Source organism: Chiloscyllium plagiosum, unplaced genomic scaffold, assembly GCF_037043375.1.
Source record: "Chiloscyllium plagiosum isolate Xiang-an unplaced genomic scaffold, Cpla_swu_hap1 HiC_scaffold_13, whole genome shotgun sequence".
Classification (NCBI taxonomy): domain Eukaryota; kingdom Metazoa; phylum Chordata; class Chondrichthyes; order Orectolobiformes; family Hemiscylliidae; genus Chiloscyllium; species Chiloscyllium plagiosum.
The window spans coordinates 5,613,813-5,637,814 of record NW_028270151.1 but is presented as its reverse complement, the minus strand read 5'-3'; the positions used below and the strand labels follow the sequence as shown (position 1 = coordinate 5,637,814).

The 24,002-nt window shown below is 43.9% G+C and overlaps 1 protein-coding gene across 1 annotated transcript in view; it reads right to left on the bottom strand.

The window, feature by feature from the left end:
* dner (delta/notch-like EGF repeat containing) overlaps positions 1-24,002 on the bottom strand; it is a 318,647-nt gene that overhangs the window by 76,461 nt on the left and 218,184 nt on the right. The window contains exon 6 of the mRNA XM_087993300.1: positions 15,971-16,124. Within this exon, the coding sequence (XP_087849426.1) occupies positions 15,971-16,124 (154 nt within the window). The remainder of the gene's footprint in view (positions 1-15,970; positions 16,125-24,002) is intronic.

Here is a 24,002-nt window from a genome sequence, read left to right as displayed (position 1 = left end):
ACCCAGATCCCTCTGTCCCTCCACACTGCCAAGAATCCTGTCTTTAATCCTATATTCAGCATTCACGTTCGACCTTCCAAAATGCATCGCTTCGCATTTATCCAGGTTGAACTCCATCTGCCATTTCTCAGCTTGGTTCGAGAGTGTGATGCTGGAAAAGCACAGCCACTCAGGCAGCATCCAAGGAGCAGGGGAAGCGATGTTTTGGGCATAAGCCCTTCATCAGGAATGGTCATGGCACATCCACCATGGCACTGGCATCTGGAAGTCACTGCTATGCACGTGCCCTGGAGGCTCATGTACTCGAGGGAAAATTAAAGGGAACGCCATGCAGGAATGTCAAGGGAAGTTAAAATCTGATCAGCCACCATCTATTTGAATGGTGGAGCAGGATTGAAGGGCTGTATGGCCTCCTCCTGTTTCTTGTTCATGTATAGAATCTCCATCCACTATAACTCGCTCATATTTACAATACACTGCCCTCAGCTTGACCCACTGATATTCACAGTGCCACGGTTTTCAGACAGAGATATTGATAGGTTAAGTAAACAGGTAAAAAGTTAGCAAATGAAGTATAATGTGGGAAAATGTGAAGTTGTTGATTTTGGAAGGAAAAACAACAGAACAGAATATTATTTAAATGAAGAAAAACTGCAGAAAACTGCAACACAGAATGTACCTGTAAACAGGAAAGTGGCTTGAAGTGTGTATACTTCAATGCAAGAAGTATACGAAATAAGGTAGGTGAACTTGCAGCATGGGTTAGTACCTGGGATTTCGATGTTGTGGCTATTACGGAGACATGGGTAGAACAGGGACAGGATTGGCTGTTGCAGGTTCCAGGGTTTAAATGTTTTAGTAGGGTCAGAGGTGGGGGTAAAAGAGGGGGAGGTGTGGCATTGCTTGTCAAAGATAGTATTACAGCGGTGGAAAGGACGATGGATGAAGACTCGCCATCTGAGGTAGTTTGGGTTGAGGTTAGGAATAGGAAAGGTGAGCTCACCCTGTTAGGAGTTTTCTACAGGCCTCCTAATAGTCCTAGAGACGTAGAAGAAAGTATTGCGAGGATGATTCAAGAGAAGAGTGAAAGTAATAGGGTGGTTGTTATGGGGGCTTTAACTTTCCAGATATTGATTGGGAAAGCTATAGCTCGAGTTCGTTAGATGGGTCAGTGTTTGTTCAATGTGTGCAGGAGGGTTTCCTGACACAATATGTAGATAGGCCAACAAGAGGTGAGGCCATACTGGATTTGGTTCTGGGTAACGAACCAGGCCAGGTGTTAGAATTAGAGGTAGGTGAGCACTTTGGGGACAGTGACCACAATTCGGTGACTTTTACTCTAGTGATGGAGAGGGATAAGTGTGTACTACAGGGCAAAAGTTATAGCTGGGGGCAGGGAAATTATGATGCGGTGAGGCAGGACTTAGGATGCGAGGCTTGGAAAAGTAGGCTTCAAGCCAAGAGCGTAATTGATATGTGGAGCTTGTTCAAGGAGAAACTATTGAGTGTCCTTGATAAGTATGTACCTGTCAGGCAGGGAGGAAAGGGTCGTGTTAGGGAGCCGTGGTTTAATAAGGAAATGGAATCCCTTGTTAAATGGAAGAGGGCGGCCTATGTAAAGATGAGGCGTGAAGGTTCAATTGGGGCGATTGAGAGTTATAAGGTAGCCAGGAAGGACCTGAAGAGAGAGCTAAGAGCAGCAAGGAGGGGACATGAAAGGTCCTTAGTTGGTAGGATTAGGGAAAACCCTAAGGCTTTCTATAGGTATGTCAGCAATAAAAGAATGACTAGGGCTTTCTTCCTGATGAAGGGCTTTTGCCCGAAACGTCGATTTTGCCTGTCCTCGGATGCTGCCTGAATTGCTGTGCTCTTCCAGCACCACTGATCCAGAATAGGGTAGGAATAGTTCCAGTCAAGGATAGTAGTGGGAAGTTGCGTGTGGAGGCTGAAGAGATTGGGGAGACACTGAATGAATACTTTTCGTCAGTATTCACTCAGGAACAGGACATTGTTGCCGATGTGAATACTGAGTCACAATTAAGTAGAATGAATGGCTTTGAGGTATGTAGGGAAGAGGTGTTGGAAATTCTGGAAAGGGTGAAAATAGATAGGTCCCCTGGGCCTGATGGCATTTATCCTAGGATTCTCTGGGAAGCAAGGGAGGAGATTGCAGAGCCATTGGCCTTGATTTTTATGTCCTCGTTGTCTACAGGAGTAGTGCCAGAAGACTGGAGGCTAGAAAATGTGGTTCCCTTGTTCAAGAAGGGGAGTAGGGATAACTCTAGTAACTATAGGCCGGTGAGTCTCACTTCTGTTGTGGACAAAATCTTAGAGAGAATTGTAAGGGATAGGATTTATGAACATCTGGATAGGAATAATGTGATCAAGGATAGTCAGCATGGTTTTGTGAAGGGCAGGTCGTGCCTCACAAACCTTATTGAATTCTTTGAGAAGGTGACTAAGGAGATGGACGAGGGGAAAGCGGCAGATGTGGTGTATATGGATTTTAGTAAGGCGTTTGATAAGGTTCCCCATGGTAGGCTACTTCAAAAAATACGGAGGTATGGCATTGAGGGTGAGTTGGAGGTTTGGATTAGGAATTGGCTGGCTGGAAGAAGACAGAGGGTAGTAGTTGATGGTAAAGATTCATCTTGGAGTGCCGTGACTAGCGGTGTTCCGCAAGGATCTGTTTTGGGACCATTGCTGTTTGTCATTTTTATAAATAACCTGGAGGAGGGGCTAGAAGGTTGGGTGAGCAAGTTTGCGGATGATACCAAAGTCTGAGGAGTTGTTGACAGTGAGGAAGGATGTGGCAGGTTACAGCGGGATATAGATAAGCTGCAGAGCTGGGCAGAAAGGTGGCAAATGGAGTTCAATGTAGGTAAGTGTGAGGTGATTCACTTTGGTAAGAGTAACAAAAAGATGGGGTACTGGGCTAATGGTCGGATACTTGGTAGTGTGGATGAGCAGAGGGATCTTGGTGTCCATGTACACAGATCTTTGAAAGTTGCCACCCAGGTAAATCGTGCGGTGAAGAAGGCATATGGCGTACTGGCTTTTATTGGTAGAGGAATTGAGTTCCGGAGCCCTGAGGTCATGTTGCAGTTGTATAAGACTCTGGTGCGGCCGCATCTGGAGTATTGTGTGCAGTTTTGGTCGCCATACTATAGGAAGGGTGTGGAGGCACTGGAACGGGTGCAGAGGAGGTTTACCAGGATGTTGCCTGATATGGTAGGAAGATTGTATGAGGAAAAGCTGAGGCACTTGGGGTTGTTTTCATTGGAGAAAAGAAGGTTTGGGGTGACTTGATAGAGGTGTACAAGATGATTAGGGGTTTAGATAGGGTTGACCGTGAGAACCTTTTTCCACGTATGGAGTCAGCTATTACAAGGGGGCATAGCTTTAAATTAAGGGGTGGTAGGTATAGGACAGATGTTAGGGGTAGGTTCTTTACTCAGCGAGTCGTGAGTTCATGGAATGCCCTGCCAGTAGCAGTGGTGGACTCTCCCTCTTTATGGGCATTTAAATGGGCATTGGATAGGCATATGGAGGATAGTGGGCTAATGTAGGTTAGGTGGGCTTGGATCGGCGCAACATCGAGGGCCAAAGGGCCTGTACTGCGCTTTATTCTTCTATGTTCTATGTTCTATGTTCTATGTACTGTACACGAAACACAGGAAGCTAGCAGGTAACCAGGAAGGTGAGGGGAATGTTAGGCCTTATTTCAAGGGGGTTGGAGTATAAGAGCAGGGAAGGCTCCCTGAAATTGTACAAGATGCTGGGGAGACCACGTCGGGAGTACTGTGGGCAGTTTGATACAATTATTTAAGTAAAGAGATAATTTAATTGGAGACAGTTCAGAAAAGGCTCACTAGGATGGTCCCTGATATGGGGAAGGATTGTCTTATGAGCAAAGGCTAAATAGGTTGGGGCTGTACTGACTGGGATTTATAAGAATGAGAGGTGATCTCATTGTAACATATCAGATTCTGAAGGAGCTTGACAGGGTCAATGCTGAGAGGATGTTTCCCCTTATGGCAGAGTCTAGGACCAGAGGGTACAGTCTCAGAATAAAGGGGCAACAGTTTAAGACTGAGATGAGGAGGAATTTCTTCTCTCAGAGGATTGTGGGTCTTTGGAACTCCTTGCCACAGAGAGAGCTGTGGGGTCTGGGTCCTTGTGTATATTTAAGGCTGAGATTGATGGATTATTGATCAGTCGGGGAATCGAGGGTTATGGGTAAAGGGCAGGAACGTGGACATGAGGCATGTTGGATCGGCCATGATCCTACTGAATGGCAGAACTTGCTCAAGGAGCTGAATGGCCTCCTCCTGTTTCTATTTCTGATGGTCTTATATCATGATTCACTAGTCTCATTGAAATGAAAGCTCATATCGGTCTCCTCAATCAATTACATCTTCTAAGGTAATACAACTTCTAGTTATAACAACATAACAAGAGCGTTGTGTCATTCAGTATTAAATAAGACAAAGTAACTTCCTTTCTATAATACACCTCTAACTGTAACACTCCAAGTTAGAAATATTGAATATCATAAGTTGGAGAAAGAGTGGGGTTGATTAGCTCTCATGAAAAGAGAATTTCTTTGGGGGGCAGAGGTCCTTTAGTGAGTGATAAGCTGAGGTCACTGAGCAAAAGCTATCATCTCAGAAATGGAGGAGGAAGCAGAGAAAATGATTAACATAAAATTGTTTAAAATTTCAAGGGTTGCTAGAGCATCTCCAGGTCACTGAAATAGATTGCAAATTCGGTTATAAAGCAGATTGAGGATGGGGATTCCAAAGATTCTGCTACAATGTTCCAATTCTCCACAGCAAAAGGAATGGGGACAAAGCATTGACAAAAAGCGATCCATCTGTGAATTAGAGACCAGTCAGGCTTGCTGAGATGGAAGGTTCATTTCCAGATGTTTCATTACCCTACTAGGTAACATCTTCAGTGGGCCTCAGGCGAAGCAATGCTGAAAATTCCTGCTTTCTATTTATATGTTTGGGTTTATTTGGGTTAGTGATGTAATTTCCTGTGGTGATGTTATTTCCTGTGATGAAGTCACTTCCTGTTCCTTTTCTCAGGGGGTGGTAGATGGTGTCAAACCCAATGTGTTTGTTGGTAGAGTTCTGGTTGGAATGCCATGCTTCTAGGAATTCTCGTCGTGTCTTTGTTTGGCTGTCAGACTACTCAGAGCTACAAATCTTCTCAAGGCTCACCAGTCAGGCATTGGGAAACATGAAGTGTCATTAATCTGAGACAGAGGTGACTGAAACAGAAATGGGGTCATTATTGACAACCAGGTATAATTCACAGTTAAAAATCACACAACACCAGGTTATAGTCCAACAGGTTTAATTGGAAGCACTAGCTTTCAGAGCGCTGCTCCTTCATCAGATGGTTATGGAGTGTACTCCACAATCACCTGATGAAGGAGCAGCGCTCCGAAAGCTAGTGCTTCCAATTAAACCTGTTGGGCTATAACCTGGTGTTGGGTGATTTTTAACTGTGTCCACCCCAGTCCAACACCGGCATCGCCGAATCAGGTATAATCCATGGTTGGGTAAATGAATTCAGTTTCTTTGCGAAATTAGAGTGTTGTGAAGGTGGTGTAGCTTATGCTGCGTACATATGATTTGGAGATGCCAGTGTTGGACTGAGGTCCAACGCTGTGTACATAGCCTTTCAAAACTAAAAGAAAGCAGAAGATTAACAATTAGCACAACTCGAGATATTGTGAGGAAGTACATCAAGCTGTGAGTAACCATGATCCAACTGCACAGCCAGATAAGCCAGTGAAGGCAGCTTCAAGAACTGCTTTCAAAGAAGTGTTGAAAAATACAAACGCATACATTCAGAGCAAGAGGAGTCCATTCGGCCCCTCGAGCCTGCTTGACTATTCAATGAAATCATGGATAATCTGACTGTAACCTCAAATCCCTATTCCTATCGACCTAAGGTAATGTGTCAAAGACGTGCTATGACCTCCTAATGTAGGCTATTCTTTCTGGTCTGACATTTCCAGCTGATATGTAGATTAAAAACTCCCGCGATTAAAAATTCCCACAATTATCACCATGACATTTGACATGCCCTCCATATTTTTGTCTTTTCTGTCCCACCCTACTCTATGGCTATGGGGCCTGTAGACGATAAATCTGATCAGGAGGAGAAAGTGAGGAGTGCCGATGCTGGAGACCAGAGTTGAAAAATGTGTTGCTGGAAAAACGCAGCAGGCCAGGCAGCATTCCTGAAGAAGGGCTTATGCCCGAAATGTCGATTCTCCTGCTCCTCGGATGCTGCCTGGCCTGCTGCGTTTTTCCAGCAACACATTTTTCAACTATAAATCTGATCCACTGTCCTGACCATTCAGCTTGAAATCCTCTCGCCTTTCCTAGTTATGTGTTCACTAGGAACACTGGCCCCAGCACAGCTCAGGTACAAGCGACTTCAATGATTCAGATTCCACTTGGAAAGGAAAAATGCAGTATGGAAGAAGCAGAGGGGGTGGGACTCAGCTTTTTCAGACAGAGCTGATTGGTTAAGTGGTTTCCTTCTGGGTTGTGGCATTGTATAATTCTAACCAAATTTAGGAGAGAAAGATAAATGTAGGTAAAAGTCGTTAAAGTTCGGGCTAATATCAGGGGATTGAAATCAACTTGGAGAAAGTGAGGTTCTGCAGATGCTGGAGAGTAAGAGTTGGGAGTGTGGTGCTGTAAAAGCACAGCAGGTCAGGCAGCATCCGAGGAGCAGGCTGAAGGGCTTATGCCCAGAATGTCGATTCTCCTGCTCCTCGGATGCTGCCTGGCCTGCTGTGCTTTTCCAGCACCACCCTCTCAACTAACATCAGGGGATTATGTTTCTCACCAAATGTTGAACAGATGAAGTGAATTAATCAACAGATCACTGCAGGCTAAAACCCTTAAACTATTAAAAACCTGATGTGCCTGCGGAGAGACATTGCAAAGTCAAAGCTGATATGTGGTCAACTATCACGAGGTGGTTTTACAAAAACGTAAAGAACAACAACCACACTAGGTAGACAGCAAAATATCTGAAAACAATGTTTGCCATTTATAGAGGCTCCCTCAGCTAATCTCTCCTAATCTGAGTGATTGTTTGCACTGATGCCTTCACTACAAATGATGTTTCTTTCTGTGTAATATTTCGAATTGAAGGAGTTTGGTTACTAACGGCCAACACATATCCTTGATTGGATAGAAATCCATCCATCTCGGGATTCGACCATCTTACTGATGTCTCAGCCAGTAGCTTCCGCATCATCTATTTTTAGGTCTCAACAGCACTCAGCATCTGCAGCCTTCGTTCTGCAGCTTTGATTGATGCAAACAACACGTATCGTATGGAGCACACACACTTCAAAACATTGTAGTGACACTCATAGTTATTTTCAGAAAAATAGTGCAATTATTAATAATGTCATACCATTCTAACAATCCTGTCAAAGTGACTTTGATTCAAGTCCAAATAGCTGAGCAATGAATAAGTGAATCAGTTGAATATAATTCCTGTTCTTGTTATAAGTTCCAGTAAATCTGTCATCTTATTTTTTTTCAGCAATCGTCAGTAGTCTATTAGATTTGGACAAATGTGCTGGCATAGATTAAGGGAACACAGTTCTCACAAAATAAAGATTCACATTACGCACAAATAGACAATAGACAATAGGTGCAGGAGTAGGCCATTCTGCCCTTCGAGCCTACACCAGCATTCAATATGATCATGGCTGATCATCCTTAATCAGTATCCTGTTCCTGCCTTATCTCCATAACCCTTGATTCCACTATCCTTGAGAGCTCTATCCAACTCTTTCTTAAACGAATCCAGAGACTGGGCCTCCACTGCCCTCTGGAGCAGAGCATTCCACACAGCCACCACTCTCTGGGTGAAGAAGTTTCTCCTCATCTCTGTCCTAAATGGTCTACCCCGTATTTTTAAGCTGTGTCTCTGGTTCGGGACTCGCCCATCAGCAGAAACATGTTCCCTGCCTCCAGAGTGTCCAATCCTTAAATGATGGGCATTACTTGGAGGTGCCAGTATTGGACTGGGGTGGACAAAGTTAAAAATCACATAACCAATGATGGAAAGCTTACTGTTAAAAAGGTTAAAGGTCAATGGGGAAGAGTGGATATTGGACTTCTAATGATTAACTATTATTTTTAGCTATGTTAAGAGCACAAGGATCATTAAAAACTATGTAAGGTCTGTGAAAAAATCTTCAGTGAAGGTTTGAGTAGGTGACATTTGTAGACAGTGTTGCTCCCCTTATTTGAGGAAAGATGAAGTGGCATTGAAGGCAGTTAGAGGAGGTTCACGAGATTGATCCCAAGAGATAAGGGCTTTGTCATATGAAGAGGGATTGAACAGTTTAAGCCTACACTCTGGAATTTAGAAGAATGAGGGGAGATCACATTGAGGTATTCAAGATGATAAAAAGTGTGGAGCAGATACTTCCTCTTGTGGAGCATTCTGGGACGAGAGGTCATATTCTCAGGATAAGGGGCAGCAAATTTAAAACCCAATTAAGGGGAAACTACTTCTCCCAAAGGGTTGTGAATCTGTGGAATATCCTACCCTAAAGAGTAGTGGATGCTGAGATAGTGAGTAAATTCAAGGAGGAGTTAGATTTTTAATTGGAAATGGGTTGGAGAGGAGGCAGGAAAATAGGGGTGAGGAGCATATTAGCCATGATCTAGTGACTCAATGGGCCAAATGGCCTAATTCTGCTCCTATATTAGATTAGATTCCCTATAGTGTGGAAACAGGCCCTTCAGCCCAACAAGTCCACGCCAACCCTCCAAAGAGGAACCCACCCCTCTCTTGACTAATGCATCTAACACTACGGGCAATTTAGCATGGCCAATTCACCTATCCTGCACATCTTTGTGACTGGGGGAGGAAACCGGAGCACCCGGAGGAAACCCATGCAGACACGGGGAGAACGTGCAAACTCCACACAGACAACTGGAGTACTGTTCTAGTTCAGGTCTCTCTGTTATCGGAAGGATATTATTAAACTGGACAGTGTTCAGAAAAGATTTACCTGATGTTGCTGGGAATGGAAGGTTTGAGTTATAAAGACAAAATGGAGAGGACAGTATTTTTTTCACTGGACTGTAGGAGGTTGAGGGGTGGCTTTATAGAGGTTTATTAAATGGTGAAAGGCATAGATAGGGTGAATAGCAAGGGTATTTTCCCTGGGGTGGGTGAGTTCAAAACGAGGGGGCATACTTTAAAGGTGAGAAGAGAAAAATTTGAAAAGGACGAGGGGCAACTTTTTTTACACAGAGAGTGGTTTGTGTGTGGAATAAACGTCCAGAGCAAATGGTGGACGCAGGTGCAGTTACAACGTTTAAAAGACATTTGGGTAAGTACATGCATAGGAAAGGTTTAGCGGGATATGGGCCGAAGACAGGCAGGTGGAAGACGTTTAGTTTGGGATTATGTTCAGCATTAACTGGTTGGACCAAAGAGTCTGTTTCTGTGCTCTATGACTCTACAATTAAATGTCTACTTTATATTATTATGAAGACAATGTTCAATGATCTGAAATAAGTTGCAGTGTTGACAGCAAAATTAAAAATACAGGTCAACATTTTACACTCAGCAGCCTGGGAGTGCACTCCCCAGTCACTCTGCAGTCAGCTGCCTGTTACCTTTCTGCAGTTTCCGAGCAGTCTCCTGCTCTAACCTGGTGTTGCACACCCTACTGGGGATCTGTGGATGCTGCATGTAGAAACATTGAGGCTCTTTCTCCAATCAAGTTAAGGAGTCCTCACTAATCCAAACAGAGCTTAAACCCTGGGATGTAGAGAGAAGGTAAAACCATAAAAACTGGGAGCATCAGTGAGCCATTCAGCCCTTCAAGCCTACTCTTTCATTTAAGGAGGAGAAAGTGAGTTCTGCAGATGCTGGAGATCCGAGCCGAGAGTGTAGTGCTGGAAAAGCATGGCAGGTCAGGCGGCATCATCCGGAATTTTTTAGATTAGATTACTTTACAGTGTGGAAACAGGCCCTTCGGCCCAACAAGTCCACACCGACCCGCCAAAGCGCAACCCACCCATACCCCTACATGTACCCCTTACCTCACACTACGGGCAATTTAGCGTGGCCAATTCACCTGACCTGCACATCTTTTGGACTGTGGGAGGAAACCGGAGCACCCGGAGGAAACCCACGCAGACACGGGGAGAATGTGCAAACTCCACACAGTCAGTCGCCTGAGGCGGGAATTGAACCCAGATCTCTGGCGCTGTGAGGCAACAGTGCTAACCACTGTGCCACCATGCCGCCCACGACTGGAATGATGAAGGGCTTTTGTTTGAAACGTCGATTCTCGTGCTCCTCGGATGCTGCCTGACCTGCTGCGCTTTGTCATTTAATACCTTCCTGGCTAACCACATTGCATCCTCAACTCCACTCTCCTGCCCACTTTCAGCCTGTTACTAATTAAAAATCTATCTCTTCCTTAAATTTACTCAATGTCCCAGCATCCACAATACTCTGAGGGTGTGAATTCTACAGATTCATGACCCTTTGGGAGAAGTAATTTCTCCTCAGGTCTGTTTTAAATTTGCTACCCCTTATCCTGAAATGATAAATCTTTCCAGATTGCTCCAAAAGAGGAAACAACCTCTCTCTTCTCCCTGCGTCTGCGTGAGGTTTCCTCTGGGTGCTCCACTTTCTTCCAAGTCCAAACATGTGCAGGTCAGGTGGATTGGCCATGCTAAATTGTCCATAGTTTTAGGTGCATTAGTCAGGGGTAAATGGGTCTGGGTGGGCTACTCTTCGGAGGGTCAGTGTGGGCTTGTTGGGCTGAAGGGCCTGTGTCCACACTGTAGGGAATCTAATCTAATCATATCTATTTTGTCAATCCACTTTTAGCATCATATACACCTCAATTCGATTTCCTCTCATCATTCTATACTCCAGAGAGAAGTGGCCTGCACTGCTCAATCCCTCTTTAGACAAGCCCCTCATCTCTGGAATCAAGAAATGCATATTTAACAAAGCAGGAAATGCATGTTGAATTTAAATGTTGCACAGAAAGTGTTAAGGCATGTTGGGAATTACAAATATGATTAAGGGGAAGGAGTAAGGGAGACAGGTAGGAGGTAGGAAAGGAAGGGTAAATTTTAAAGATTTTTACCATGGCACGGTGGCTCAGTGGTTAGCACTGCTGCCTCACAGCGCCAGAGACCCGGGTTCAATTCCCGCCTCAGGCGACTGACTGTGTGGAGTTTGCACATTCTCCCAGTGTCTGCGTGGGTTTCCTCCGGGTGCTCCGGTTTCCTCCCACAGTCCAAAAATATGCAGATTAGGTGAATTTGCCATGCTAAATTGCCCATATTGTTAAGTGCATTAGTCAGGGGTAGATGTAGGGGAATGGGTCTGGGTGGGTGGCTGTTCGGAGGGTCGGTGTGGACTTGATGGGCCAAAGGGCCTGTTTCCACACTGTAGGGAATCGAATCTAATCTTAAAAAAAATGTGGAACATTAAATATTATCTGGGTTTAGATTAGATTAGATTAGATTAGATTACTTACAGTATGGAAACAGGCCCTTCGGCCCAACAAGTCCACACCGCCCCGCCGAAGCGCAACCCACCCATACCCCTTACCTAACACTACGGGCAATTTAGCATGGCCAATTCACCTGACCTGCACATCTTTGGACTGTGGGAGGAAACCGGAGCACCCGGAGGAAACCCACGCCCCAATAAAGGTCAGATGTGCACAGTGTGCTGACTGTATAGAATGGATTCTATTCAAAAATGGCGACGGGGAAATGTTAAAAGCATTGCCTACAGCAATCCAAGTTTCATGGGCAGATGCAGCAGTAAATCTGAGCTCCAAACCCAACATGCTGTCAACCACCTTCAATGCTGATTTCCAATTCCCATTGTCATGATGTTGAAGCCATGTACTGTACCTTTAAGAGAGACTGAATGCTGTTCTCAGCTGAGAGCTTACAAGCACCTGTATATATGACGAGATAGCAGTCTCAGAGTATACTGGAAAATTGAAAATATGTAACATTTGGCTGTGAAATGGATACCTGAGTCTTGGTTGCTGTTTTGACAACAATTTTAAATTAACCAATCGGTTTAAAGTATGTTCTAGTATACCAAAGCCCAATCAAATTTGAATTTATTGCTTTGCCAACCAATGAGATGATCCAATGTGGGGCAGTATAAAATGTGGACATTTTTTGAAAATTGGTCAGAGAGCAACTGCCAGAGAGAAAGTGAACTAATTGCCCATCTAATATTTTGCTCTCCAAGAAATTAAGAAACACTCTCTATCAAAGGTACCTTTTCACGTGAAACATACCCACAGTAAAGAGAAACACGACACCCAGGGAAACCAGCAGCCAGAAGAGTGAACACAGAAGAAGGCAGTGACTGTGTGGTTTTGTAATTAAGGTGATGTCATTTTAATAAGTGTCTTATTGGAACAGAATATTGTTATAGAGTTAGAGGCAAATAATTAGCAGTTAAGAGAAAGGGGGGCTTAGAGTTGTGAATAGTTATTTAATGTTCACGTTTAGAGTTACAAGATAAATTGATATTATTTTCTTTAAATAGTGGAATTTGGGAGTTCTCTGTTGCTCATATTTTAACAGATTACAAGGTGAGGCGAGCTTTCCTGGGTGTTTGGTTTAATGAACAGAGGGGTTCTCTGCCGTGTTGTAGCACTGCACATTGGACATTTCTGCCTCAACCTTATCTGCACCATTGCTGAAATGTCAATCAATACATTTGCTATCTCCAGATTCAATGCGGCATGGTGGCATGGTGGCACAGTGGTTAGCACTGCTGCCTCACAGCGCCGAGACCCGGGTTCAATTCCCGCCTCAGGCGACTGACTGTGTGGAGTTTGCACGTTCTCCCCATGTCTGCGTGGGTTTCCTCCGGGTGCTCCGGTTTCCTCCCACAGTCACAAAGATGTGCAGGTCAGGTGAATTGGCCATGCTAAATTGCCTGTAGTGTTAGGTAAGGGGTAAATGTGGGGGTATGGGTGGGTTACGCTTCGGCGGGTCGGTGTGGACTTGTTGGGCCGAAGGGCCTGTTTCCACACTGTAATGTAATCTAATCTAAAAAAAATCTAATGCTCTTCCAGGAAATCTCTTGAACCTTATTCCATAAAGGTTCCAAACCTTCTGGAGCGTACTACTCTGCTTGCTCATTACCCGACTCCTAGATGTTGGGACATATTTCCATGAATGAGGCAGGCAGTGAGAGTCAGTGGAGTTCCTGACCTTGCAAACCCTTCATTGTTAAGGAGACCCCATATGTGCCATGCTTTCATTTTGGAATGGAGCCTGGTCCACCAATTTCAGAGGAAGGTCTAATGTGGTAAAGAGGGCTGTGCAGACAGCAAAGACAGCAGACCCCAGACCCCAGACACAACTCTCTTTACCAGGTCGTCAGTCCGATTGTTATCATGAAGATTAGGTCTACAGGCCCTCAATTATATCCTAACTCCCACTGCATCCCAGGCCCCCGCTGATCCCCCAGACTGAGCTCTGAGGAAAAATCATACCTGACTCAAAATGTTAACAACTGCTTTTTCTTTCTCTGTCTCCACAGATGCTGCTCAACTTGTTGAGTTTCTCCAGCAATTTCTGTGTTTGATACAACCATTCAAGGTATCAGTGTCAGTTGCTTTCATCCAAATCCAACCTTTTTAAACTTGTCTAATTCATAGTTAAAAACCACAGCAAAGGAACAATAACTTGATAGAAGGCAGTCAAGACGTCAATCAAGCACAGCTTACACTTTCTAGAAGATGAGTCAATATAACTATTGGGTTAAGTGTAGTTTTCCAGCTCAGCCAAGTATTCATAATGAGGCCATCTCACAAAACCGATGCCTGACCATCCGTTCAACCTGCTTCTGTTGATATAGTTGCTGGATAACCAGATGGATGTTTGGCTGAGCTCTAAGACTGACTAATCTACTTAGTTTAACACTTAATAGATATACAGTTGCAGAGGGGAATGCACGTTTGGTTTAATTGACATCTCTGACACTAAAATAGGATGAGAGGTCGCAGATTTAAAAGATGGATGGGGGAGGTGAGGGCCCAGTGGTATTATCTGTTAATCCAGAGACCCAAGTAATGTTCTGGGGAGCTGGGTTTGAATCCCATCACGACAGGTGGTGGAATTTGAATTCAATAAAAAGGAATCTGAAATTATGCGTCTAATGATGTCCGTGACTCCATAGCCGATTGTCGGGAAAATCCCATCTGGGTCACTAATGTCCTTCAGGGAAAGGGACTACCATCCTTACCTGGTCTGGCCTACATGTGACTCCAGACCCACAGCGATGTGGTTGACTCTTGACTGCCCCCTGGGATGGGCAATAAAGTGGCGGAGCAGGTTTGGTTCTAAATTGCTCTTGGTTCCTGTTTCTTTGTTCTTGACTTAAATGACACATTCTAACCAATTATATTTTTTTTTGATGTGGATTTTTCAAAGTCCCTGTGTTTAATTACACAGGTTTAAGAGATCTGAGATCAATAAAAGCTTCTAATGTTGACACTGCGAATGGCTTTGCTTGATTAATAGCTTCATGAGAAAGTAAGGGGCTGATGCATTTCAAAACGAAATTTAAACCATTGATTGTTTTGGTAGCTGACACGGACCAGTCATGATTTGGAAACGCCGGTGTTGGACTGGGGGGGTATAAAGTTAAAAAAAATCACACAACACCAGGTTATAGTCCAACAGGTTTATTTGGAAACACTAGCTTTCAGAGCACTGCTACTTCAACAACCACCACCTGATGAAGGAGCGTTGCTCCGAAAGCTAGTGCTTCCAATTAAACCTGTTGGACTATAACCTGGTGTTGTGTGATTTTTAACTTTGGACACGGACCAGGACTCCCTTTAGCTCCTGATTCTTCGAAGGAGCCTTGAACAATGTCTGCTAACAGAATGGACCCCACTCAGTTTGAAATTCTACCCTCGATACTGGAGTCAGGGGAACAGGTGTGCTGTGTGTGAGCTGGTATCCCATAACTTTATCCCACACCAGTTACAATTGGTGGATTAGTGAATGGGGGTGAGCAATCTAGAATTGGGCCCCACCTGCTATTTTTAAAACCTACTCATCTCCAACAGACACAGAAAGAGGAATGAAAACGAGGGTCATTGACTCAAAATTGTTCCTTGTTTTAAGTATCATCCTCGTTGGTTTCAATGATGGTTTTGTGTAGTCTCCTCGATCTCCCAGTTCTCTCCCTCTCCCACTCTGACAGCGCTCTATTTTCTCTCCACTTCCTCTGCTCCATTCACCGCGCCGCAGTCTTCAACCCAGCATTCTGACATTCACTTCCCAAATGGTGTTATTGCTTGGCTATTAATCCAGAAATGTTCTGGGGACCCAGGTTTGAATCCCATCATGGCTGAGTGATAAATTTGAACTCAGTCAGGAACGTGAAATTAAGAGTCTTATGATGACCATGAATCCATTATCAATTGTCAGAAAATTCACTAATGTCCTTTAGGTAGGGAATCTGCCATCCTTCCCTGGTCTGGCCTACATGTGACTCCAGACCCACAGCAATGGGGTTGGCTATTAACTGCCCTCTGGGCAATTAGGGATGGGCAATAAATGCTGGCCCAGCCAGTGACACCCCCATCTCATGAATGAATGAAAATCTCATTCCATTGCTCCTCATGATCCCTTGAGGTTGACTATCTCTTCAGTTCTCTCTCCTAACCCCCTGTCAATTCTTATTCAACATCTATTATTCCCTCCTCATTTTCAAAGTCCTCATGGTGGTTTTCCATATTAAACATGGGCTTATATATGTTACAGCTGTTGGTGAAATCAGACATTAGACTGTGAAACCTTGAGCAGATCAGATTAAAATGAATCCCTGTGATTTATCACCTTGACAATGAATGTACAAGCGAATGTATTGAACATACCTGGTGAACAGACACAGGTGAAGTTCCTCTCAGTATTCCCCTGTTTAACATCCAGACACGTCGCGTTGTTCTGACACTGGAGACTGCTGCAGCCATCAAATTCTTCACAGAAAAGACCAATGTGTCCTTCCTCACAGTCACAGTAGAAGGCAGCCTGTGAAGACCATAAAACATCGGATAAGAAATTAGGCCATTCAGCCCATCGAGTCTGCTCTGCCATTCAAACATGGCTGATGAGTTTCTTGACTCCATTCTCCTGCCTTCTCCTGTAACCCTTGATCCCCTTGATAATCAAGAATCTCTCTACCTCAGTCTTAAATATACTCAATGAGTGTATTTAAAACACCAATTAAATGCAACACCTTAAATTAAAAGGCAGCAGTCAAGTACAAAAATAACCAAAATGAGTAGCTGACAATCGTTAGCTTTTGTAATGAGTCAGTCAGTGTATAAAGGGGAGGACATTCTGTTGGAGTTATACAAAGACCTGGTTGGATCATTTTTCGGGCATGGTGTACGGTCCTGAGCACTGCACCTTGGAAAACATGGTACGGTTTTCTGCTGCAAGTTGAACCAGGTGGCTAAGGAAATTCAGCATGTCCAGAAGGACCCTCACCAACTTTTACAGGTGCACCACAGAAAGCATTCTATCCAGATGCATTATAGTTTGATGCTCCGCCCAGGACTGTAAGAAACTGCAGAGAATTGTGAACACAGCCCAGACATTCATTGATTCCATCTATCCTTCTCATTGTGGCTGAAAGCCAACATCATCAAAGACCTCTCCCACTGTGGCTATAATCTCTTCCAACCTCTTCCATCAGGCAGTAGATACAAGAGCTTAAACACATGCACCAACAGGTTTGAGAACAGCTTCTCCCCTGCTGTAATTAGATTTCTGAATGGACCTCTCTAACTTCAAATAATCTCCTGGATGTAGGTTTGCTCGCTGAGCTGGAAGGTTTGTTTTCAGACGTTACATCACTATGTTAAGTAACATCATCAGTGAGCTTCCGGATGAAGCACTGGTGATATGGCCCACTTTCTATTTATGTGTTTAGGTTTCCTTGGGTTGGTGATGCCATTTCATGTGGTGACATAATTTCCTGTAGTGACATCATTTCTGCACTTTTTCTCAGGGGGTGGTAAATGGGATCCAAGTCAATGTGTTTGTTGATAGAGGTCTAATTGGAATGCCATGCTTCTAGGGATTCTTGTGCGTGTCTCTCTTTGACTTGTCCTAGAACTACTCAGACCTCTTGGCATCATGGTAGCCCACCAACCTACTAAAACAGTAAGCTAATGAACTTTAAAAACTCTATACAGACCTGGAAACCTATATCCAGAACCTCAACCTGAGCTACAAATCTTCTTAAAACTCACTAATGGTGATCTTCCTTTGCGCACTTCCTGTGCAGCTGTAACACTGAATGTCTCGATTGGTCTAAGCATCCTGTGACCTTAAGTCTGTGTTTGCTATGATTTGCCTGGACTGTTTGCAATACAAAACTTCTCACTGTACTTAGGTACATTTGACCACAATAAGCCAAATCAAATCAAGTCAAATCAAATGAAGCTGAAGTGGTCACTGTTAACCTCCAAGAAAGCGATCCACAAATGGTCCAGCCATTTCCAGGATACACAGTTCCCATTTCCCAGTGTCAGTTTGAATCTGGCTCCAAGTCAGGGGGATCTCCAGGCATCCAGCAACAGTGTTGTCAACAACAAGGGCAAACAGCCAATCACATTGAAGTATTCTCAGATTCAGCAAACTCAGGTCCCTTAAAGTGCTCAGTTCATCAGAAAATCTCATATCGATGGGGAGGGAGGTCGGCTTAACATTTCACGTTGGTGCATTTTCATCATGACAGGTCACAAACCTGACACGGTAACTGGGTTCCTCTCTGCAGGTGGTGACAAATCAGGTTTAAATTCAGACATCCAGCATCCAAACCACATTAAAGCTGAGGAATGGCTTAATTGACATTTTTTTTAGTGTTTTGTAAGAAATCGATGCAGTGGTTGGACAGATTTGCTGGTGGTGGGGGTTATCCTAGACAAAGGGACAAAGCCTCCAAAAGGCTAATCAATGCAAAAATTATTAATCACTTTTTCAAACACAGGTAGAAGTGTAGAACCAAAACCGTACAAAAGGGTGTGGAGCCGAGAGAGCTGGATGGACAGAAAGACCTGCTTGGATCGGTTCAAAGAGTCATTGAGATCTACAGCATAGAGAGGGGCCCTTCGGCCCATCAACTCTGCTCCTGTCAAAAACAGCTGCCTAATGATTCTAATCTCATTTCCCATTACTTGGTCAATAGCCTTGTATGCACTGGCGTTGGAAGTGCGTGTCCAACAGTCTAAAGGCTGAACGGCCTAGTGCAGTTCCTACGTGAACAAACACGATTTTCTCTCGCTTTAAAAAAAAAGTCAATACTGAACTAAGGAATTTATGAGGGAAGCATTCAGAGATTTCAGCGAATGCTGATACTTGTCTTTTCATCAGGCACCATTCGGATCACACAAGCACTTCTTTTACCACACAGATACCGGAGAATTAAATGGTGGCTGTCTACAGGGATCGATCTGAGAACATTCAGAATAATGTCAGTTTGAAAATGATTGCTTCCTCTGTAGCACTGAGAGAGTGTTCTTTTCATAAGGTACAAGAGACTCAAATAGAGAATAGCCAATGCAGGGACTGTTTTCAACATATCCTCTTTTTCTTATCAACGGGGGCTCCACCCCCCATCCCTGGTTGACAAGATCCACAACAATATCCGCCCTATCTCCTACACTTTGGTCTCGCCCCTTCCCCCTCCTCCCCACAACAACAGTACAGTTCTCCTTTCTTTCCATCACATCACCATCACCTGGCATGTCCACCACCTCCAGCAGGAAGACAAAACCAAACACGTCCTTCCCTCCCTCAACTCTCAGCATTTCACAGGGACCATTCCTTCAGTGACACCCTGGCCTACCCTCCCCCCACCCACAGACCATGGTATCTTTCCATTCAAATGTAGAATACTCCCTTGTCACTGTCCAAGACAATGGGGAGGAGAAGGGGAGTGCATATGTACCGCTTTGGTGTAATGTAGCTGGATTAGCTATCCAATTACCCAGGTAATGTTCCAGGAACATGGAAGAGGGTGGATTTGTGAGGGAGGTGACAGCCTAGTGGTGTTATCACTGGGCTATTAATCCAGGAAACCAAATAATGTTGTGGGGATCTGGGTTCAAATCCTGCCACAGCTATTCAAACAAATCTGGAATTAAGGCTCTAATGATGACCATGAATCCATTGTTGATTGGTCTGGCTGACATGTGACTCCAGACCCACAGTTGACACTTAACTGCCCTCTGGGTAATAAATGCTGGACTGGTGAGTGACATTTTCATCCAAGAATGAATTTTTTTAAAAATTTGAATTGAATCTGGAATTATAAGTTAAATGATGCCTGTTTTCTCTCCACAGATGCTGCCAGATCTGTTGAGTTTTTCTAGCAACTTTGGTTTTTGTTTCTGATTTCCAGTTTCCACAGTTCATTGGGTTTTTTGAGAAGAAAGTGAGTATCTCTCCAGAGTCAACTCACTTTCTCACCATCTACAAGCAAAGGGAATGTCTGTCTCTAGAGCTCCCTGTAGCCATGGGAAACATTCTTCCTGCATCTACCTTGTGGAGCTCTGGAAGAGTTTGGCAATTTTCAACAAGATTACCTCTCATTCTTCTAAACTCTAGAGATTGTAGGCTCATTCTCTTCCATCTCCCCGCAAACGGAAATCCCACCATCCCAGGAATTAGCGTGATGAACCTCTGTTGCACCTCTTCCTTTGGTATATAGCACCAACACTATACAGTAGTCCAGGTCACATCACACCAAAGTATTGTACAATTGCATCAAGACATCCTCACAAGGATATGACACCTTTTACCTTCCTAATTGTTTGCGACATCAACATGTTAGCCGTGGCTCATGAACTTGCAGACTCCTGACCAAAACGTCGATGTTCCTGCTCCTCGGACGCTGCCTGGCCTGCTGTGCATTTCCAGCACCACTCTGATCATGCACATTCAAGTATATTTGGGCATCAGTTGTTTGCAATCTCTCACCACATTCCACATTTCTGTTTTTCCCAGCAAAGTGGATAACTTCATATTTTTCCACATTGTTTTCAGTAGGGACTGTAACGAGGTCAAGCAGCTGGACCTCATAGAATAAGAGTTACTTGATTTGTCCAGTCAGGGAGCCCTGGTTGACAGATAAAAAGGGGAGTGTCCCTCCCCTTCACTGTTTGATCACTGAGACATTGCCCTTTGATGTGAAGGGCAGTGCTTGTCACTGGCCACTCGGGTGTTTTCCTATCTTCCTGGTGGTGGAAATTGAATAAAGATTCGTGCACCTTTTGTCTCTCACTGTGTCTCACATCTGCACACACACACCATGGGTGCTGGGGAAAAATAAGCATTACCGCAGTTAGGTGGTAGTGTGGGGGTTAAAAAAAAAGAAAAAAAAATAAACAGGAAAAAAAAGGGGAGTGTTGGGATTTGAGGTTTGTCCTCACCTCCCTGTAAACCGGTTGAACGGTAGGGTTTGGGGCCTGGCTTTGCTGCTCCTCTCCCTTGTAAAATTGCTGTTGTATACAGCTGTAAATGTTAACTGTTTTTTGTAACTGTGTTTTGTAATTTGTTTAATAAAATATTATAAACAGGAAAACAAAAAAAGGGGAGTGTCAGAAATGTTGACGCTCTGGTAGCTGACTCTGACTGAGGCATTACTAAAGCCAAGGACTGTTCCTGTAGAAATAAGGAGAGACTTGGTGATGGGATACCAGCCTTTGTGGAGTTATTTCATTTTCTGCCGAGTTCTTGCCCACCCGTTCAGTCAGTAAAATGATGCATCATTGCACCTTTCTCACATTCCCACCGAAAAAAACATATTAGTGATGTGTAGGTTAGGTGGAGTAGCCATGGGAAACGCAGGGTTACAGAGAGAGGGTACGGTGGGTGGGTCTGTGGGGGATGCGCTTCAGAGAGTCAAAGTGGACTTAATGGGCTGAGTGGCTTGCTTCCACACTGTAGGGATTGTATCATTACATTTAGTAACATTTAATCATTATGCTTAGTAAAAATCATTACTAAATGTAATGATACATTTAGTACCAGATCCAAATCATCGATACAGGTTGTAGAAACCTGGGGCCCAAGCACTGATTATTGTACTACAGCAACCTGCCAATTTGAGAATAACCCATTTATCCCTCCTCTGTATTCCACCAGTTCAGCACTTCTAAATCCATGCGATACATTATACCTCATCTCATTTGCCTAATTTAGTTTACATTTGGCAATTTGTTTTCAAAAGCCTTTGATAAATCCAATTATCCAAGTACCTACTTTGCTAGAAACATCCTCAAAAAACTCTAACAAGATTGTCACACACGATTTTCCACTCTCCTAAATTCATGTTGACTTGGCCCAGCCTTACCATCATTTTTAGAGTCTATTTATAACAGATTTCTGAACGATTGACATCTGGCTAACAAATCTGCAGTTCCCCAGCTTCACTCTTACTCCTTTCTTAATTTGGGGAGCTCTATTTGCTACTTTCCAACCGATAGGAATTATTCCAGAGTGTATAGAATGTTGGAATACAACCACCAATACATCCACAATCTCCACAGTTAATTCTTTCAGCAATATAAGTTGGATCTGCAGGGTCAAAGGGTTACAAACTTTCAGGTTAATTAATTTCCACAGTATTACAATTTTACTAAATACTGATATCATTCAGTTCCTTAATCTCACCAGTTCCTTGGTTCTTTAGTACTTTGGGCAGGTTTTTGTTTCTATTTTCCTCCTTGAAGACAAACTCAAATCATTTTATGGGAAGAAAGCAGAGTTTATATTTCGAGTCCAGTGATCCTTCTTTACAACGTTAACTCTGAGAAATTCTTCACTGGACCTGAAACGTTAACTCTGCTTCTCTCTCCACAGACGCTGCCAGATCTGCTGAGTTTCTCCAATATTTTCAGATTCCAGCATTTGCAGGTCTTTATTTTATCAAAATGTTCCAGTTTTTCTGCCATTTCCTCGTTTCCCATTATAAAGTTGCCCGTCTCTGTCTGAATTGGATCTATATTTATCTTTGCTAATTTACATACCGAGAAGCTTTTATTGTGTGTTTTTGGTTTCTTGTTAGTTTTGTGATGTGTTCTATCTTCCCCTTCTTTATCAGTTTCTTTATCCCCTTGTTGCTGAAGACAGATGGATGTGAACCGATAGACATATGCCCCCATACTGTCCACATCCAGGAGAGAATGTGTTCAGCAGTGCCTGTGCTTTCACCAAGGACAAACTAATATCACTGAAAACAGCAAACAGCAGCACTTTATTCTCCAGGCATGTTCCAGTAAATGATGAAACACATCGGGGGAGCCACGACAAGGCTGTGAGATTCCAGGACTGAGCTTTGTAACGTGTACAAACCACTCAAATTTGATATTCTCACTTTAGAGTCATAGAGCCACACAGCATGGAAACAGACCCTTCGGCTCAACTCATCCATGCTGACCAGGTTTCCCAAACTAAGCTAGTCCCATTTGCCTGCATTTGTTCCATATTCCTCTAATCCTTTCCTACTCATGTACCCACCCAAATGCTGTAATTGTACCAGCCTCCACCACTTCCTCTGGCAGCTCATTCCATACCCGTACCACCCTCTGCGTGAAAACGTTGCCCCTCAGATCCCTTTTAAATCTTTCCCCTCTCACCCTAAACCTATGCCCTATAGTTTTGAACTGACCCACCCAAGGATAAAGACCTTGCCTATTCACCTAATCCATGCCCCTCATAATTTTGTAAACCTCTATAAGGTCACCCCTCAGCCTCCGATGCTCCAGGGAAAACAGCCCCATCCTATTCAGCCTCTCCCCATAGCTCAAACCCTCCAATCCCTCCTGCTATCACCAGGTCAAACCAGAAACCTGTCAATTACTCTTTCAGCTACCTGTAAGAAAATGAGTGAGGTGTGAGTGAGGATGTTTCATAATCCCTTTCGTAGATCAGGAGATGAATCTCTTGAAAAAACAGCAGAATTAATCATGCTGTCACTATGGATAGGTAGAGAGTATACAGTGAGTTCTTATCTGTAGTTAATGACAGACATTAGTGAGGATAGAGACCGGCAGATTTGTATGAATGGTGTGGGCTTGCATATCTTGAAAAGGAAGTCATTAATCTTCTCACTGACAAGGCTGAAGTTGTCTGGAGGACTTTACCAATGATTCCCCTGACACATGTCACACAGTTCTCCTGTGTCAAATGAAGAGATAAAGCTCCCGCTCCAGAAACAGTTTGACTGACAGGATTGAGAATAAATCAACCACCTTAAAAGGTCAACATCCGTCTTTTCCACCACCCCCCCTCCCCCCAGGCAAAGTGACGGTCCTTATTAAAAACTCTTACTGTGTCATTACAAAGTGCAGAGCCTGTGCAAATGTTAATTAGTGTTTTCCAAGAGAGACATGCTGCTGCGAACAGAATTATTTAAGAAAGGAGAATAAAATGATTTTTAGAAAAAAGTTTTGGAAGCTGCAAGTATCCTTGCTGGCTGTCCTGCTGCAGCTCCTGCACTGATAGGTGACCTCCGCATGCTGGAGGCTCTAGGCTATGGGAGATGACACAGCCTCAGACTCTCACTGTGCACCTCAGGAAACAATCCACGTCAGGTTAAGGTCCTCCGTTTGACAGGGATCGCGAGAAGAGACAAACTGCAGATGTTCGACTACTAAATAGACAAGCAGGAGGCTGGAAGAACACAACAGGCCAGGCAGTGTCAGGAGGTGGGGACTGAAGGAGGGTTACACCAGAAACATTGACTTCTCCACCTCCTGATGAAAAGTGATCTGATCAAGTGGCAGCAACTTCTGCATTCTGTCACTGACTTCCTTTAGTACTAGGCCACACAGCTGGCCTGGTATCCATTCAGTGCCCAGCTCCCCAGTGCCGAGATTTACAGACTCATAATAG